The 17,259-nt window shown below is 45.8% G+C and overlaps 1 protein-coding gene across 2 annotated transcripts; it reads right to left on the bottom strand.

Annotated features, from left to right (window-relative positions):
* Positions 1-609: 609 nt before the first annotated feature.
* On the bottom strand, positions 610-7,595 carry LOC132832992 (zinc finger protein 271-like). Of its 2 annotated transcripts, none has more exons than XM_060851256.1 (2): positions 4,871-7,595; positions 610-854 (listed from the first exon to the last, which is right to left on the bottom strand). In XM_060851256.1, exon 1 carries the CDS (start codon positions 7,188-7,190, stop codon positions 6,063-6,065), a length of 1,128 nt encoding a protein of 375 aa, XP_060707239.1. In that variant the 5' UTR covers positions 7,191-7,595; the 3' UTR covers positions 610-854; positions 4,871-6,062. The 2 variants fall into 2 exon arrangements, with proteins under 2 accessions (XP_060707239.1, XP_060707238.1); XM_060851255.1 differs by having other exon boundaries at positions 4,168-7,595.
* Between the last annotated feature and the right edge of the window lie 9,664 nt (positions 7,596-17,259).

Here is a 17,259-nt window from a genome sequence, read left to right on the forward strand (position 1 = left end):
TCCTCATTGAACTTTCTGTGACCTTTTCAAAAGACTCCAGCAAGTTAGCTAAACCCAATATTCCCTTTAGATATTCACGCTGTCTCTTCTGAACCAATCCATCTTTTTTCATGTGACAAGTGATTCTATTCTGAATAATTATTTCTGTAAGTTTCCCCATTATAGTTTAACTCATTGATCTGTAATTGTTGGGATTATCCCTGCCAACTTTCCTGAACAAGACCACAATGCATGCAATTCTCCAGTCTTCTGCCACTTCCCCTGGGTTCAGGGGAGATTGAAATAGTGTGGCTATACTCTTGTTAGTGGGTTTAGGATTTTTATATTTTTGTAGTTCCTTGCCTGTTGTGTCAAGACCATGTTTTTTTTTATTTTTCTGTATTTTTGAATGTGGACTAAACTTAAAAGAAAACCTTTTAACAGCTTCAGAGCATTGAAGGAAAAACAAAAAGCTGGAGAAACTCGACAAGTTTTTCAGCATTGGCCAAAGAATCAGCGTTCAAGTCCAATATGACTTTGTGGAACTGTTTATATTTAAGGATTGTTGAAGGGTTGCTGCACTTTTGAAAACAAGTTGCCTGGTGATAAGTGCTATTTGCACAGCTGTTGATTCAAACAGTGGGGAAAGCCAGGTTGTACACGAGCTAGAGCTGCGGTGTTGTGTATGAATGGAGATTTGCTGCCCGATAGCTCGAGAGAGGAGATGTTTCTGTTCTGCATTAAAGAAAATCACCTCAAGCCTGAAGATACTCAGTTTATTTCCCTTCAGTTGCTGTAAACTTGTAACCAGTAGATCAGAGAATTTTGGAAGTGGGAGCCATTCACTCAGTGCTTCCTGTAAATAATAGAAGTACCTGGAGAAGAAAGATCAAACACAATTATTCTGATCAGATAAAGGATCTTCTCATAATCAATGAACTATCGTCCCAGTCTTAGAGTGTAGGAGAAAGTGAGGACTGCAGATGCTGGAGACCAGAGTTGAAAAGTGTGGTGCTGGAAAAACACAGCAGGTCAGGCAGCATCCAAGGAGCAGGAGAATCGACGTTTTGGGCATAGGCCTTTCTTCAGGAATGAGGCTGGTGTGCCAAGCAGGCTCTTGACCTGCAATCTTCTTCCTGACCTCTCCGTCCCCATCCCCTCTCCGGCTTATCACCCTCACCCTCACCTCCTTCCATCTATCGTATTCCCAGCACCCCTCCCCAAAATTCCCTCCCCCCTACCTTTTATCTCAGCCCACTTGGCACACCAGCCTCATTCCTGAAGAAGGGCTTATGCGCGAAACTTCGATTCTCCTGCTCCTCGGATGCTGCCTGACCTGCCGTGTTTTTCCAGCACCACACTTGTCAACTCTGTTTAGATCGCAGTTTATAACCGGGTTAGAGTTATATGTCAGCAGTTCACTGTTGTTTACATGTAGTTAGAATTCTATTTATTTATAACAAATAATAATTCTTGTTCAATATAAACTTGGTCCATGCTTTCTGTCAACTTCAGTCTAAAAGATAGGTAAATTGTAGAATTCTGCATACTTTTAAAAATCTTTAACTTTTGTGATGACTCCAGAAATAGGAGATTTTGATTTCCAGCACTCTGCCCCAGTGAGATGTAACAGTCGGTTGTCCCTCACTCCTGGAGTCTACCCACTTTTCTCCGTCAGTTTCATTTCTCCTGACACCAGGGACTTTACCACCTTTCACACCTTCAGGAACCCAGACACAAAGGCAATGCTGACAACTGCAGCTCTAAACTAGTTACACTTTAAATCAAATCAAACTTTCAGGCTGTCTGTTTACAAAGGGAAAAACATGCTGTTCACCCTTTTGACTTAACTACTTAGAAAGTGAATCTAGCATGACAGAAATATAACACTTTCTTCTTAGCCCTGGAAGACACTCCAATCTAGAAGGTTATGGATTCAAAGCTAACTCCAGAGGCATGAGCACTGAGGCTGCCAGTCCAGTGCAGTACTGAGGGAATTCTGCACTATCGGAGCTACTATCTTTCCGATCAGCTGATCCAAGTTTTCATCTGCTCTATCAGATGAATGTAAAATATTCTGTGGCACACATCGTAGGACAGCAGGAGGACCAATCCCTGATGCCCTGACCAAAATGAATCCTGATGACAATGGAAAATGATTTGGTAATTACCATATTTCTGTTTGAGAGAGCTTGTGCTGCATAAACAGGCAGCCAAACCTCCCTCATTACAATAATAATTACATCTTAAGGGGCATTTAACTGACTAAAACACTTTGGAATATCCCAATTTCATGAAAATTTTTCCTGGGATAATACACTGCATCCTCGAAACTGGAAATTCTGGTGGAGAAAGTATCTCAGCCCACAATGATATTGACCAATATATTGTGTACAGCACTCTTACTGTAGGATCCTGAGTGTTTCAATGAATGGTAATACACCGTGACGATCTTTCAGATAGTTCAGGTGAAGAAACAAAAGTATAACTCTGAGCGATAAATCTATATAGAAGTTTGATCAAACAACAGACAAACAACAACTCAACACTCTTGGAAGAGTGTAAGTGACCATTTCACTCTGATATTACATTATGGTATAATGAACTGAAGGAACTCAGGTCTTTTGAGACTCATCCTCACCATACTCAGGACAGGCATCCTCCCAGTATAAATATTGCCCCATGCTATTAGTCATCACCTGAAGAGGATCTGTCTATAATTCACATCACCAAATAAAGGGTCTGATTTTACCCCATAGCCACTCCTGAAAGCTGGCTCACTTCACTAACACAATCACACTCACATCAACAGAAACTCTCTCAGAATACAACAGACAGAAGCTTCTTTAAATTCCCTGTGCTTTAGTCTGGTTCCCAATTCCAATGGTCAGAAATGACACGACTTTAGTGACACAGGATAGAACTTGTTTCCATCCTACAAATCCACTGATAGTTACAGAGATCAATAATCACATTGGGCCCATGGACCACATTCCATTCCTGGAAGACCCACTTCCCCACGTGAATTGGACAGTGCTTTCCAATTCCCAACTCTCTGCTCTTTGGCCCTCTATTCACCACAATGCTTCTGTAGGAGTCAATGTTGTTTAACCACTCACTCAGATCCACCTTCTATGCTCCAAATGACCTTTACTCTCTTCCTTCCTGGTCATTCACCCTGTTCCTCAAGACTAAGAAGAGAGATTTCAGGGCATCTGATGCACAATTGATTTATCCATCAGTCATCATATCTGACTGATCCACACCAAGAACCAGTGATCTTCTATCAAAACTGCTCATTACTTCTGAAGGGAAAACATAATCCACAATCTCTCCTCCCAAACATCAACTGGGTCCTTGTGAAAGTAATATTATAGCTGTACACAACTCTGTTTAGACCCTATATGGAAAACTGCATGCAGTTCTGGGCACTGCACATCAGGAAGGATATATTGGCCTTGGAGGGAGTGCAGCATAGATTCACCAGATTGTTCCAGGGCAAAAAGGGTTAAATCATGAGAACATAGACTGAGCTTGTATTCCCTTAAATGCAGAAAATTAAAGGTAATCTAATTGAATTGTTTAAGATTCATAAACAAGTTGATCAAGTAGTTGGAGGGAAATGATTCCTGTCATCGGAGAGTCCAAAACAAGGGGCAGAGCATTAAAATTAGAGCAAGGCTGTACAGGATGATGTCAGCAAACACTTCTTCACAAAAAGGATTCTGGAAATCTTGAACTCTCTCCCCCAGAAATCTGTTGAAGTTGAAGGTCAGTTAAAGACTTCAAACCTGAGATTGATAAGTTTATTGTTAGGAAAGGGGATTAAGGGTTACAGAGACAAGGCACGTGGACAGAGTGAAGATAATGCATCAGCCATGATCTAATTGAATGGTGTAAAGGGCTCAACAGGTGTACTTTAGTCCTAGATTCCATACGTTCCTCCCGTTTGCTGTCTCCCCTCTCATCTCCACCTACAACTGGTCACTGTCATCCTCTTTAATCTATAGCTGAGTTCCCGACCCCCAAACCTCTGCATCACAAAGATCACCCACTTTCCCCTTTGGAATGTCCCTCATTTCCCACATTCTCCACCCACGTTAGTCTTCAACCTCCTAAACCTCAGCTCAGCTAAACTCTGCACTCTCTATCCTAACTCCCACACCTAATACCCTTGTACTCATTCACCTGCACAGGCGCCCAGTCCTTCCACTTTAAAATTCTCATTCTCCAAAATGAATTGTTTCTGTCACATGTAACTTCATCTCCCACCAAGATTTCTGTACCCGTCCTTTGCTGATGGATTTTCACTGTGCTCTGATGTGTCACTGACCCACAGTCCCAATCTCACTGCTGTGCTGGAGCACGGTGGCAGCAGCTCGTTGGCATTTTGTTTACTTGCAGAGGTTTTTATAAAAAAAGTTTTTCCGAAGGACGTGAGCATTGATGACAAGCAACATTTTCTGCTCCTCCCTCTTCATTCCATGAAGATGGTGGTGAGTCCTTTAATTGATCTTCTGCAGTCACACCCTTGGTGTTGTTGTTTGTAGGAGGCTGAACTAACTTAGCTGATGGGTGCTAGATTTCTCTGTCAGTGAGAGAGGTGTCTGTTGAGGTCCGAGAAGCATTTAAAAGATTTCAGAGTCCTTCAAAACAGATGGGAAATGAAATATTTGATCGACCAGATGTGGGCTGATACAAGTTTTGTTTTGGCAACATTCCAGGGCAGGCTAAGTTTCTATTATGAAGAGTCAGACTGAGAATAGATTAAAAATCTTTTGCAGAGTGAACAACTCTATTCCCTTTCAATGCTCCATCTCTGACATCCCGCGCATGCCAATCAACATCAACAATGCCAATCAACATCAACAATGCCAATCACTACACTAACCTCTGGTTCCAGAAGACATTGCTGCACATGGACCTCAGAAACTAGCACAGCCAATATGAAAATTCGAGGGATTGCTGATGGACAGCCACACTGTGGTGATCTGTAAACTGGAGATCATGTGAATCTATGATGGTCAGCTTAGTTTTGGCATGAAGGGGACTGAGGTAAATAAGTTTTCCATCGAGACAGTGTTTAGCACTGACACCAGAAGGCAACTGATCTTTGAAGAAGTCAATATTTACTGTCAGGCAGATTGTGAATAGAATGGGGCATGATCACACAACCTTGCTTGACATCAGTCTGGAATTCGAAGAGTTCTGTTTCAGATCTCCCACTCAAGACAGTTACAGTCATATCCCCACGAAGCAATTGCAGAGTTGGCATGAATTTTCTTGGACATCTAAATCAAGGGCTACTCCCCAGGATCCTAGTGCTGGTCAATCAGCAGCTGAAGCCTTTCAAACTACTGAGTATCTGCTTGTCCTCTTGGTCAGAGTGTGAGTCCATGACAGTCTTGTACTTAATCCGGCACTGAAAGGATGCAGAGTTTGTACAGAAGCTTCTATAATTGACCTTCTTGAAACAATGGGAATGATGGTGGGAGAGGTTTGAGACAGACCCTGCTGAGACAGACAGTGCTTTGGATCAACAGGTCCCCTTGTGCGGGCTGTGGAGGGTAAACAATACAGACAGCTCTAAGTGCAACAGGAGCAGGTAACCTTGCTCCAGGTCAATTTGGTGATGTTGGTGCCTGGTGAGTGAGGAGGAGGAGGTGAAACAATCCTGACACATGTCACACTGAAAGATCTGTCTCTCATGTGAATTCATTGATGTTTCAGGAGGTCCTCCAACTATGGTATTATCACAGGTCTCTCCCCTACGGAGTTCCTCACCCATGTGAATACATTTAAGATGTAGGAGATATACAGACTGTGCAAAAACCATGTCACACAATGGACATCTGAATGGTTTTGTTTACTGCATATCTAGAGCAAAACACAAAATGCTGGAGAAACTCAGCAAGTCTGGCAGCATCTTAGAGATTGGAATCGGGTGACTCTTCTTCAGAAGTGCTGGTGCTTCAAGAAAAGATTGGGTGAAAGTTTTGTTTCACTTCTGATTGCATCCACTGGTGTTTAGGAGGAGTCAAAATCTTCAGGAGATATCTGTTGTAAACAGTGAACTATACAGGTTACTCTCCTGCGTGAATCCTCAGATGGACCAGAAGGCTCGATGAGTTTGTGAAGGCTTTGTTGCACACCTCACATTTGAAATCCTTTTCCCCGGTGTGAATGCGTTGGTGTACACGAAAGTGTGACGAGCGCGAGAATGATTTGTCACACACTTTGCACGTGAATGGTTTTTCCCCTGTGTGAGTGCGTTGGTGTGCACGGAGGGACGATGACTGTGAGAAGGATTTGTCACAAACCTCACACATGAATGGTTTTTCACCAGTATGAATACGTTGGTGCACACGGAGGTTCTGTAATAGCGAGAAAGACTTATAGCATACTGCACACGTAAACGGTTTCTCCCCACTGTGAATGCGACGATGATTCACCAAGCGCCAGAACTGTGCAAAACCCTGGTCACACACCTCACACGTGAAAGGTTTCTCCCCAGTGTGAATGCGTTGGTGTACACGGAGGTTTGATGACTGTGAGAATGATTTATTACACACCTCACAGGTGAATGGTTTCTCACCCGTATGAACACGTTGGTGTTCCACAAGCATTGTCGACCGTGTAAAGGCTCGGTCACACAACTCGCACTTGAAAGGTTTCTCTCCGGTGTGAATCCTCTTGTGTATCAGGAGATCGGAGGACTGGGTGAAACCCATCTCACAAACCTCACACCTGAAGGGTTTCTCCCCTGTGTGAAACCTCTGGTGCGTCAGGAGGCTTGAAGATGTCACAAAAGCTTTATCACAAACTTCACATTTGAAGGGTTTCTCCCCAGTGTGAACTGTCTGATGGACCAACAGGCCCGATAACTGTGTAAAGGTTTTGTCACAAACCTCACACTTCACTGGTTTCTCCCCTGTATGAATGCGCTGGTGCACTCGGAGTGATGAAAATAGAGTAAAAGATTTGTCACACACCTTGCACGCGAATGGTTTTTCTCCAGTGTAAATGCGTTGGTGTATGCGAAGGTTTGATAACTGTCTGAAGGATTTGCCACAGACATCACAAGTGAACGGTTTCTCCCCAGTGTGAATGCGCCGGTGATTCACTAAGCTTGCTAATCGAGCAAGGCCCTTGTTGCACACTTCGCATGTGAATGATTTCACTTCCATGTAACTGGTCTTGCATGAACACATGAACTTTGATAAGCTATGGAGACCCCTCACATTTGAACAGTCTCTCCCCTGTAGGAGTGGTTCATGAGACTAAGTGAATGATTGAAGCTCTCACCACACTTGGAGCCACTCACACTTCTTCCCAGCCTCACCCTGACCGATCAGCCACAGCTGAACCTTCAGAAAGGTTAGTTCTGATGGAAGGCTCCATACCACTGACCAGTTTCAGATCTGATGATGTGTCAAAGCTTCTCTGACTCAACTGATTTCCAGATGATAGTTTCACTGCCCAATCTTCTCTATATTGAGCAATGCTGCAGAAGGACTGGATGTGTTCCCACAGCTGTGCAGTTGTTCCTTGGGTGCTGGTCAGGATCTGTCTGCAGTGTCTATCCTCTCTGTATTCTCTGGTGTAGCACAGTGCAATCCTTCTGTAAAACAGGAAAAGGAAACATGATTTTCTCCAACTCCCTCTCCTCCTTTGATGAGGAAGCTGACTCCTCAGTTAGAGACTGTTCTACAGTGAGTGCCAGTCTGCTATTCCCCTGTGTAGAAAGATCAAGTGTACAAGTAATTTATTTTTTCTCACTTGACTGTACACACCCTCTACTTCCATCAGGGACACTAGATAGTGACCAGAAGCAGATAATGTGAGTAATTTCTTTCCATCTTCCCAGACACCATAAGGGCACTGGAAAAGACAGTCGGATAAAGAGTAAAGTGGGATATCAATTCACTATGAGCTTGTATTGTGCAGTCGAAGACCAGATTTCATGTTAGAGTATATGTTTAATGAAAAAAACACTCAGATGAAATGTTAATTCAATACAGATTTTGAAATTTTGCCCCATATTTTCCCATATTATTTTAAGAAACTGCACTAGTCAAGAACTGATAGAACTTGGACTATAGAGAGAGAAAATCATGATCGCTGGTATTTCTGGACTCCTTATCTCCACATTCCCACCAGCCCACGAACCACACCACCCTTCCCATCTGTCCAACCTTTCTGATTCCTAGAATTGGGAACCATAGTCACAGTGGGGTCAAATTCTTTTTTTTACAAACATTGGAAAACATCTCGGCTTTTGCACTCTGCACATATGTCCTTACACAAAGCAGGTTTGTGTGTGTGTGTGTGTGTGTGTGTGTGTGTGTGTGTGTGTATTTGGGTCAGTCTCAGTCCTAGGGCTGTTTCTCACTCACACACTCTTCTTCTCATACACACTCATATTTGCACGTGAGTCAGGATCCCTCCACAAAAGGACTAAATTGAGGTGAGGAAGGAAAGGGCCTAGGTCCGAGATACCATAAAGTGAGATGAGGAGGAGAAGTCAGGAAACCTAGGGCCTTGTAGAGTTAATCTAAACAGAGCTTTTACCAGTAGCCTCTAGCCAGGTGCAGGAACAAAGGAACACATGTTGACCTTTCACAATTTTCAGTGTGTCCTGACATTCAAGGAGATCCTGGCTGATCCTAGCTCCATACACCTGCCATTGGCCCATATCCCCTTAATTTTTGTTAAGCAAAAGTATTATGTATCTCAGATTTAAAATTAACAACTGATCCTGCAACCACTGCCAGTTGTGGAAGAGAATTACAAACATCCATGACCCTTAGTGTGCAGAAGTGCTTCAAAGCATCCCTCCCGAAAGACAATGCTCATGGACCAAGCCCCTACAATCCCTAACCTGTGGAAATAATTGATCTTTACCTATCCTGTATTAACACCTTGAAGGCTTCAATCAGACACACCCCTCCCCATGGAGAAAGTGAGGACTGGAGATGCTGGAGAGTCAGAGCAAAAAAGTGTGCCACTGGAAATGCACAGCAGGTCAGGCAGCATCCAAGGAGCAGGAGAATCGACACTTTGGGCATAAGCCCTCTCCACATACATTCGGGACACCACCCGCAACCTTCCACCTCCTCCATGATTTTCATTTTCCTAGCCCCCAATGCCTCATCTTCACCATGGACATCCAGTCACTGTACACCTCCATCCGCCATGAGGAAGGCCTGCAGGCCCTCCGTTTTTCCCTCTCCCAGTGACCTAACCAGTACCCTTCCACTGACACACTCATTCAATTGGTGGAACTGGTCTTCACCCTTAACAACTTTTCCTTTGAATCCTCCCACTTCCTTCAGACCAAGGAGGTAGCCATGAGTACCCGCATCTGCCCCAGTTATGCCTGTCCCTTCGTCAGCTACATGGAACAGTGCATCTTCCACAGTTACACCAGCACCATTCCCCTCCTTTTCCTCCACTACACTGATGACTGTATCAGCGCCACCTCATGCTCCCAGGAAGTGGTTGAACAGTTCATCAACTTCACGAACACCTTCCACCCTGACTTCAAGTTCACCTGGACCATCTCGGACACCACCTTCCCTTTCCTGGACCTCTCCATCTCCATCTCTGGTGACTGACTCACCAAGGACATCTACTTCAAACCCACTGACTCCCACAGCTACCTCGACAATACCTCCTCCCATTCGCCCCCCCCGACCCTCGTAAAAACGCTATCCCTTACTCCCAATTTCTCCTCGTCCTCCGCCGTTTCTGCTCCCAGGAGGACCAATTCCACTCCAGGACATCCAAGATGGCCTCCTATTTCAAGGATCGCAATTTCTCCTCCCATGTGGTCAACAATACCCTCCAGCACATCTCCTCCACTTCCTGCACCTCTGACCTTCAACCTCACCCCTCCAACCACAACATTCCACCCCACTAATCTTCAGATACAACGCATTATCCTACGCCATTTCACCCCTACAAACAGTCCCGGCACCACAGACACATTTTCCTCCCCTCCCCTATCAGCATTCTGCAGAGATGACTCCCTCCACGACTCCCTCGTTAGGTCCACATCCCCTACCAACCATTCTCCACTACCAACACCTTCCCTTGCTGCTGCAAGAAGTGTAAAACCTGCACCAATACCTCTTCCCATTCCTCTGCCCAAGACCCCAAAGGATCCTTTCGCATCTGGCAGAGATTTTTCTGCAAAATCCAAACATCTCATCTACTGCGTCCGTTACTCTTGATGTGGTCTCCTCTAAACTGGGGAAACAGGACGCCAACTCACGGAACGTTTCAGGGAATATCTCTAGGACACATGCAGTAAACAACCCCACCTGTGACCTGTGGCCAACCATTTCAACTCCCCCTCCTATTCTGCCAAGGACATGCAAGTCCTCCTCTGCCTCCTCCACTGCCAAATCCTCGCCACCTGATGCCTTTAGGAAGAACGCCTTGGGACCCTCCAACGACATGGCATCAACGTCGATTTCACCAGTTTCCTCATCTCCCCTCCCCCCCCCACCCCATCCCAGATCCAGCCCTCCAACTTGGCACCGCCCTCTTGAACTGTCCATCTTCCTTCCCACCTTTCCATTCCACTCTCCCCTCTGACCTATCACCATCACCTCCAACCTCCATCTACCCACCACATTCCCAGCTACCTTCCCCCCCCACCCCAAGTCCTACGTCCACCCTCTTATTTATCTCTCTGCCCCCTTCCCCAACTCCCCCAACATTCCTGATGAAGGGCTTATACCCAAAATGTTGATTTGCTGTGCTTTTCCAGCACCACACATTTTGACATCCCTCCCCATAACCATCTAAATCTCAGAGAAACAGGCCTAATTGCAATAATCTCTCATATCTCTTATATCATTCTCGTAAAACAATATTATACACCCCCTAAGGCCAACACATTCTTCCTAAGGTGTGGTGTCCATATCTGCTCACAGTACTGGAGATATGATGAAGAGTTCAGAAATGAGCAGACCAGACACAAACAGGTTCTTCCATGAGGTCAGCAAGAAGGAAGGATCTGAGGAATTTGGTCGAATTCCATTGTGCAACTGGTGATGTTCAGAACAAGAGCAACCATTGGATGGGCTGTGTGTCAATCATTATTATCATTGTGTTAGATTGGCTGCTTGGGACAAAGACACTGCAGATCGACAGATCTATCAATCAATCAGAAAGGGTCTTAGTGAGGCCCAATCCACCTTCTCCTGGTCTCTGGTTCAAAACCAATGGCTCTTGTTTCAGGCTAGCTGATTGGAGGATTCTGTTTATCCTGGAAATTAGATACACTGTAGTCACTTCGGCTGCACATCCCAAATTCAGCTATCAGCATCAAAACTGGATAAAACGATTAAATCCAAGCCTGATTTTGGGAAAGGCTGACACACTCAATTAAAATCTTAAAAAGAACATCTAAAAAGATATTTCAAATATTGCATAGTGAATGCAAGGCCATGAGGGAATTTGAAAACAAGGAAAAGAATTTTAAAACGGAGGTGTTGCTTGGCCTGGAGCCAATGTAGAGCAATGAGCAGGGGTGATTGATTAATGGGTCTTAGGACCTGGACAGTCGTGTTTTAGATCAGCTCAGGTTAAAATAGCAAGACGTGAGAGCAACCAGGAGAACATTGGAATAATTCAGTCTAAAGCCTACCCAGATATGAATGAGGGTTTCAGCAGCAGATGAGCTGAAGCAGGGAGCACTGTTCCCTCTTGTGAGTGAAACTTGCACCTCCTCATACATGTGGTGTCCCAGTACCTGATCAACATCGGGAAGTGATAATGAGAGCTAGGGATAGTAATCGAGACCCTTCATAGAATCAGACACCATCAGAGAATATTCCGGAGTAAGGCAGAGCCACAATGTTAGAGGAACCATCTTTCAGAGGAAATCACAAACATGGCCCCTTCTGCTGTCTCTGAGTTGGAGGTAAAAGATCCCATGCCACTATTTTGGAAAACAGGGGAGTTATGTCTTGAACAACAGCGATCCCTCAAACAATACCAATGACAAACACATTGTCTGGTCATTCACATTGCTGTTTGTAGGAGATTGCTGTACACACACTGGCTGCCAAATTTCCTACATTACACCGTGATCTCACTTTCAAAGGACTTCATTGGCTGGAAGGTGCTTTGGGACATCTGGTGATTGCAAAAGTGTACATATATACATGTTACTAACATAGAAGCTGGGAGCAGGGGAAGGCCCCCATTCAGCTCTTACAGCCTGCTCCACCATTCAATAGCCATATCTCAGATCCATATTTGCACTTTCTCCCACAGTTTTTAATGCTTTTCATGCCTAAAAAATAATCAATCTCATTACTGAATGTACTCAGTGACTCAGACTCCACAGCCTTCTGTGGTAGAGAATTCCACACATTCACAACCCTTTAGGTGAAGAAATATTTCCTTATTTCAGTCCAAAATGGTCCACACTTTATCCAAAGATTGTGTCCCCTGGTTCTAGACTTCCCAACGAGGGAAATCATCCTCCCTGCAACTCCTCTGTCCATCACAGTTAGAATTTTATATCTTTCAATCAGATCCCCTCATCCTTCTAAACTCTGGTGAATACTGGCTCAGTAAAACCAATCTCTCTCATTTGACAGTCCTGCCAACCACAGTATCAGGCTAGTTAACCTCCACTGTGCTTTCTCTGTTCTCCCTATCTTTCTTAGATAGGGAAAACAAAACTACACAATACTCCAAGCATGGTCTCACCACGGCACTGTGTAACTGAGTTACACATCCCTTCTGATTAACTCAAATCCTCTGTCTGTTTCACTGACTGGTGTACAAGGACACCCAGCTCACTTTGTACATCCACATTTCCTAGACATTTTTAAAATTGTTTTAGATTAGATTACTTACAGTGTGGAAACAGGCCCTTCGGCCCAACAAGTCCACACCGACTCGCCGAAGCGCAACCCACCCATATCCCTACATTTACCCCTTACCTAACACTACGGGCAATTTAGCTTGGCCAATTCACCTGACCCGCACATCTTTGGACTGTGGGAGGAAACCGGAGGAAACCCACGCAGACACGGGGAGAATGTGCAAACTCCACACAGTCAGTCGCCTGAGGTGGGAATTGAACCCGGGTCTCAGGCGCTGTGAGACAGCAGTGCTAACTACTGTGCCACCGTGCCGCCCGTTTTCTTCAGTAGGTTACAGAAATAGTGTAGGGGAAAGGCCTTGGAGGCATTGAAAAGACATGCATATTCCTGATCCCAACACAGAGAGAAATGACCATTCACACTCCACCAGAGAATAACCAACACCCAAAACACACAATTCAACAATCGGAAATCAATAAGAATCTTCAGATATGCTGCATCTCCCGGATAATGACACTTAACCTTCCCACGTTCAGGAATGAACCAGTAACAAAACTCACTCTGGAAATCAGAGGGAAGTGCTTCCAATAAACACATGTGTTGCTGGTCAAAGCACAGCAGGCCAGGCAGCATCTCAGGAATAGAGAATTCGACGTTTCGAGCATAAGCCCTTCATCAGGAATAAGAGAGAGAGAGCCAAGCAGGCTGAGATAAAGGGTAGGGAGGAGGGACTAGGGGGAGGGGCGATGGAGGTGGGATAGGTGGAAGGAGGTCAAGGTGAGGGTGATAGGCCGGAGTGGGGTGGGGGCGGAGAGGTCAGGAAGAGGATTGCAGGTTAGGAGGGCGGTGCTGAGTTGAGGGAACCGACTGAGACAAGGTGGGGGGAGGGGAAATGAGGAAGCTGGAGAAATCTGAATTCATACCTTGTGGTTGGAGGGTTCCCAGGCGGAAGATGAGGCGCTCCTCCTCCAGCCGTCGTGTAGTTGTGTTCTGCTGGTGGAGGAGTCCAAGGACCTGCATGTCCTCGGTGGAGTGGGAGGGGGAGTTAAAGTGTTGAGCCACGGGGTGATTGGGTTGGTTGGTTCGGGCGGCCCAGAGGTGTTCTCTGAAGCGTTCCGCAAGTAAGCGGCCTGTCTCACCAATATACAGGAGGCCACATCGGGTGCAGCGGATGCAATAGATGATGTGTGTGGAGGTACAGGTGAACTTGTGACGGATATGGAAGGATCCCTTGGGGCCTTGGAGGGAAGTGAGTGTGGAGGTGTGGGCGCAAGTTTTACATTTCCTGCGGTTGCAGGGGAAGGTGCCGGGGGTGGAGGTTGGGTTGGTGGGGGGTGTGGATCTGACAAGGGAGTCACGAAGGGAGTGGTCCTTGCGGAACGCTGATAGGGGAGGGGAGGGAAATATATCCTTGGTCCTTGCGGAACGCTGATAGGGGAGGGGAGGGAAATATATCCTTGGTCCTTGCGGAACGCTGATAGGGGAGGGGAGGGGGCCTATCACCCTCACCTTGACCTCCTTCCACCTATCCCACCTCCATCGCCCCTCCCCCTAGTCCCTCCTCCCTACCTTTTATCTCAGCCTGCTTGGCTCTCTCTCTCTTATTCCTGATGAAGGGCTTATGCTCGAAACGTCGAATTCTCTATTCCTGAGATGCTGCCTAACCTGCTGTGCTTTGACCAGCAACACATTTGCAGCTGTGATCTCCAGCATCTGCAGACCTCATTTTTTATTCCAATAAACACACTCAATATCCAACACACAGCTCCAGTCACACAGTTCAGCACAAAGCACCGAGTAAACAGCTCTCTCAGCTGGATCTTCTCACACAGCATAAGGGACATTTCCACCCCTGATTACCCACAGGATAGTCAGACTGCCTGAAGATTGGTGTGGATATTATGGGATACAATTTGTATAAAAGCTGCTCCTTCACTCACCATCTCCTCACTTGGTTTTCAGTCCCTATAGGAAGTGAACCAGCTCTGGAAGAGGAAGAGGAGACAATGGGCAGAGTGGGTGGGCTCTCTGATTGATGTCTCTCACAGTCAATCCAAATATTTCTGGAGCAACATGAGTTTCCTGAAACTTGGGAAACTGATTTTGAGCAGCAGATCAGGACGGGATTTAAACTTGTCATTGTCTCATCTGAATAAAACCTCACTTATTGAAGCTGCTGTCTCAGTTCCCGTGTCTAGTGTGGATATAGCATTCTTCATCTTTGGAGTTAAAAATCACACAACACCAGGTTATAGTCCAACAGGTTTAATTGGAAGCACACTAGCTTTCGGAGCGACGCTCCTTCATCAGGTGATTGTGGAGGGCTCGATCGTAACACAGAATTTATAACAAAAATTTACAGTGTGATGTAACTGAAATTGAAAAATTGATTGTCTGTTAAGCCTTTCATCTGTTAGAATACAGTGTTAGTTTCACTTCTTTCATGTGTAAATCACATCTTTGGAGGATTTCATCTTTGGAGGATTTCAAACTGACAATATCAGTGTGGGATGTGTGTCCTCGAATGTGTTTGACAGTGGATAAGAAGAGGAAGACACACAGCATCCAAGGCAGGGATGATGTGCAGTGATGGGATCAGCACATGTAAAGGAGGGAGGGACACAAGAAGTACGATATTGGAAAGAAATCAAGAGAGCAGTTTGAGTCAATGTTTGAGGCCTGACTCTTGGATATGTAAAATGACCCTGATTGACAACGGATTGCCTGTATCTTGAGGCAGTGACTCAGGGAGTACACTTTGGGTTTTGAGAGTGATTCTGTGACTTGGAGGTGTACTTAGTGCTTGGGGAATAATCGGTAAAAACAATGACTGCAGATGCTGGAAACCAGATTCTGGATCACTGGTGCTGGAAGAGCACAGCAGTTCAGGCAGCATCCAAAGTGCAGCAAAATTGACGTTTCAGGCAAAAGCCCTTCATCAGGAATAAAGGCGGTGAGCCTGAAGAGTGGAGAGATAAGCTAGAGGAGGGTGGGGGTGGGGAGAGAGTGGTATAGAGTACAATGGGTGAGTGGGGGAGGGAATGAAGGTGATTGGTCAGGGAGGAGAGGGTGGAGTGGATAGGTGGAAAAGGAGCTAAGCAGGTAGGACAGGTCATGGGGACAGTGCTGAGCTGGAAGTTTGGAACTAGGATGAGGTGGGGGAAGGGGAAATGAGGAAACTGTTGAAGTCCACATTGATGCTCTGGGATTGAAGTGTTCTGAGGCGGAAGATGAGGCATTCTTCCTCCAGGTGTCTGGTGGTGAGGGAGCGGCGGTGAAGGAGGCCCAGGACCTCCATGTCCTCGGCAGAGTGGGAGGCGGAGTTGATCTCCGGTTTACCCGCACCAATCAACCACACCGCCCCGTGGCCCAACATTTCAACTCCCCCTCCCACTCTGCCGAGGATATGGAGGTCCTGGGCCTCCTTCACCGCCGCTCCCTCAACACCAGACGACTGGAGGAAGAACACCTCATCTTCCGCCTCAGAACACTTCAACCCCAGAGCATCAATGTGGACTTCAACAGTTTCCTCATTTCCCCTTCCCCCACCTCACCCTAGTTCCTAACTTCCAGCTCAGCACTGTCTCCATGACTTATCCGGATTTGTCCTACCTGTCTAGCTCCTTTTCCACCTATCCACTCGACCCTCTCCTCCCTGACCTATCACCTTCATCCCCTCCCCCACTCACCCATTGTACTCTATGCTACTCTCTCCCCACCCCCACCCTCCTCTAGCTGATCTCTCCACGCTTCAGGCTCACTGCCTTTATTCCTGATGAAGGGCTTTTGCCCGAAAGTCGATTTCGCTGCACGTTGGATGCTGCCTGAACTGCTGTGCTCTTCCAGCACCAGTGATCCAGAAACTTGGGGAATGATGGCGTCTCAGAGATCAACTCCAGGGTGACCATCTGCGAGGACACAAAATAAGGAATACTTTAATCATGGAACCTGAGTAGTGGGTGTTGTGTAAGGCAGTCATGGTGTGAATTGATTGCGCAGATATGGTCTAGAGTGCATGCGTGGTGTGCTGGTGAGGGCACTTGCTGGTGTGAGCAGGGATTGTTTTCTAACAAAATGAAGAAATGCTCAGATGCAATCTAGTTTCTGATGAAGGATCATGTTGAGCTGAATTTTTAACTCTGTTTCTTTCCACAGATTCACCCGTGCTGCTGAGTATTTCCAGCATTTTAATTTTCATTCTACCTTTTAAAGCACAGAAATAGATCCAACTGCTTTCTCGTGGTACTTCTGCTCCATGTGGGCTTTTTCCCTCCCTATATTCTGTCACCCCTCAGTAGATTTTTCTATTCCTTTCACCGTCATGGACTTAACCAACTTCCTGTCAAATGCATCGAAACTATTTCATCAACGACTCCTTGTGAAAGCAAGTTCAACATTCTGTATGGAGCAGGCTTGAGCCCCCAAAACA

The sequence above is a fragment of the Hemiscyllium ocellatum genome, chromosome 35 (assembly GCF_020745735.1).
Source record: "Hemiscyllium ocellatum isolate sHemOce1 chromosome 35, sHemOce1.pat.X.cur, whole genome shotgun sequence".
NCBI lineage: Eukaryota > Metazoa > Chordata > Chondrichthyes > Orectolobiformes > Hemiscylliidae > Hemiscyllium > Hemiscyllium ocellatum.

Bases quoted from the DNA above. Each gene is read 5' to 3' on its own strand.
- LOC132832992 (XM_060851256.1), bottom strand. From the start codon at position 7,190: ATGTGTTCATGCAAGACCAGTTACATGGAAGTGAAATCATTCACATGC.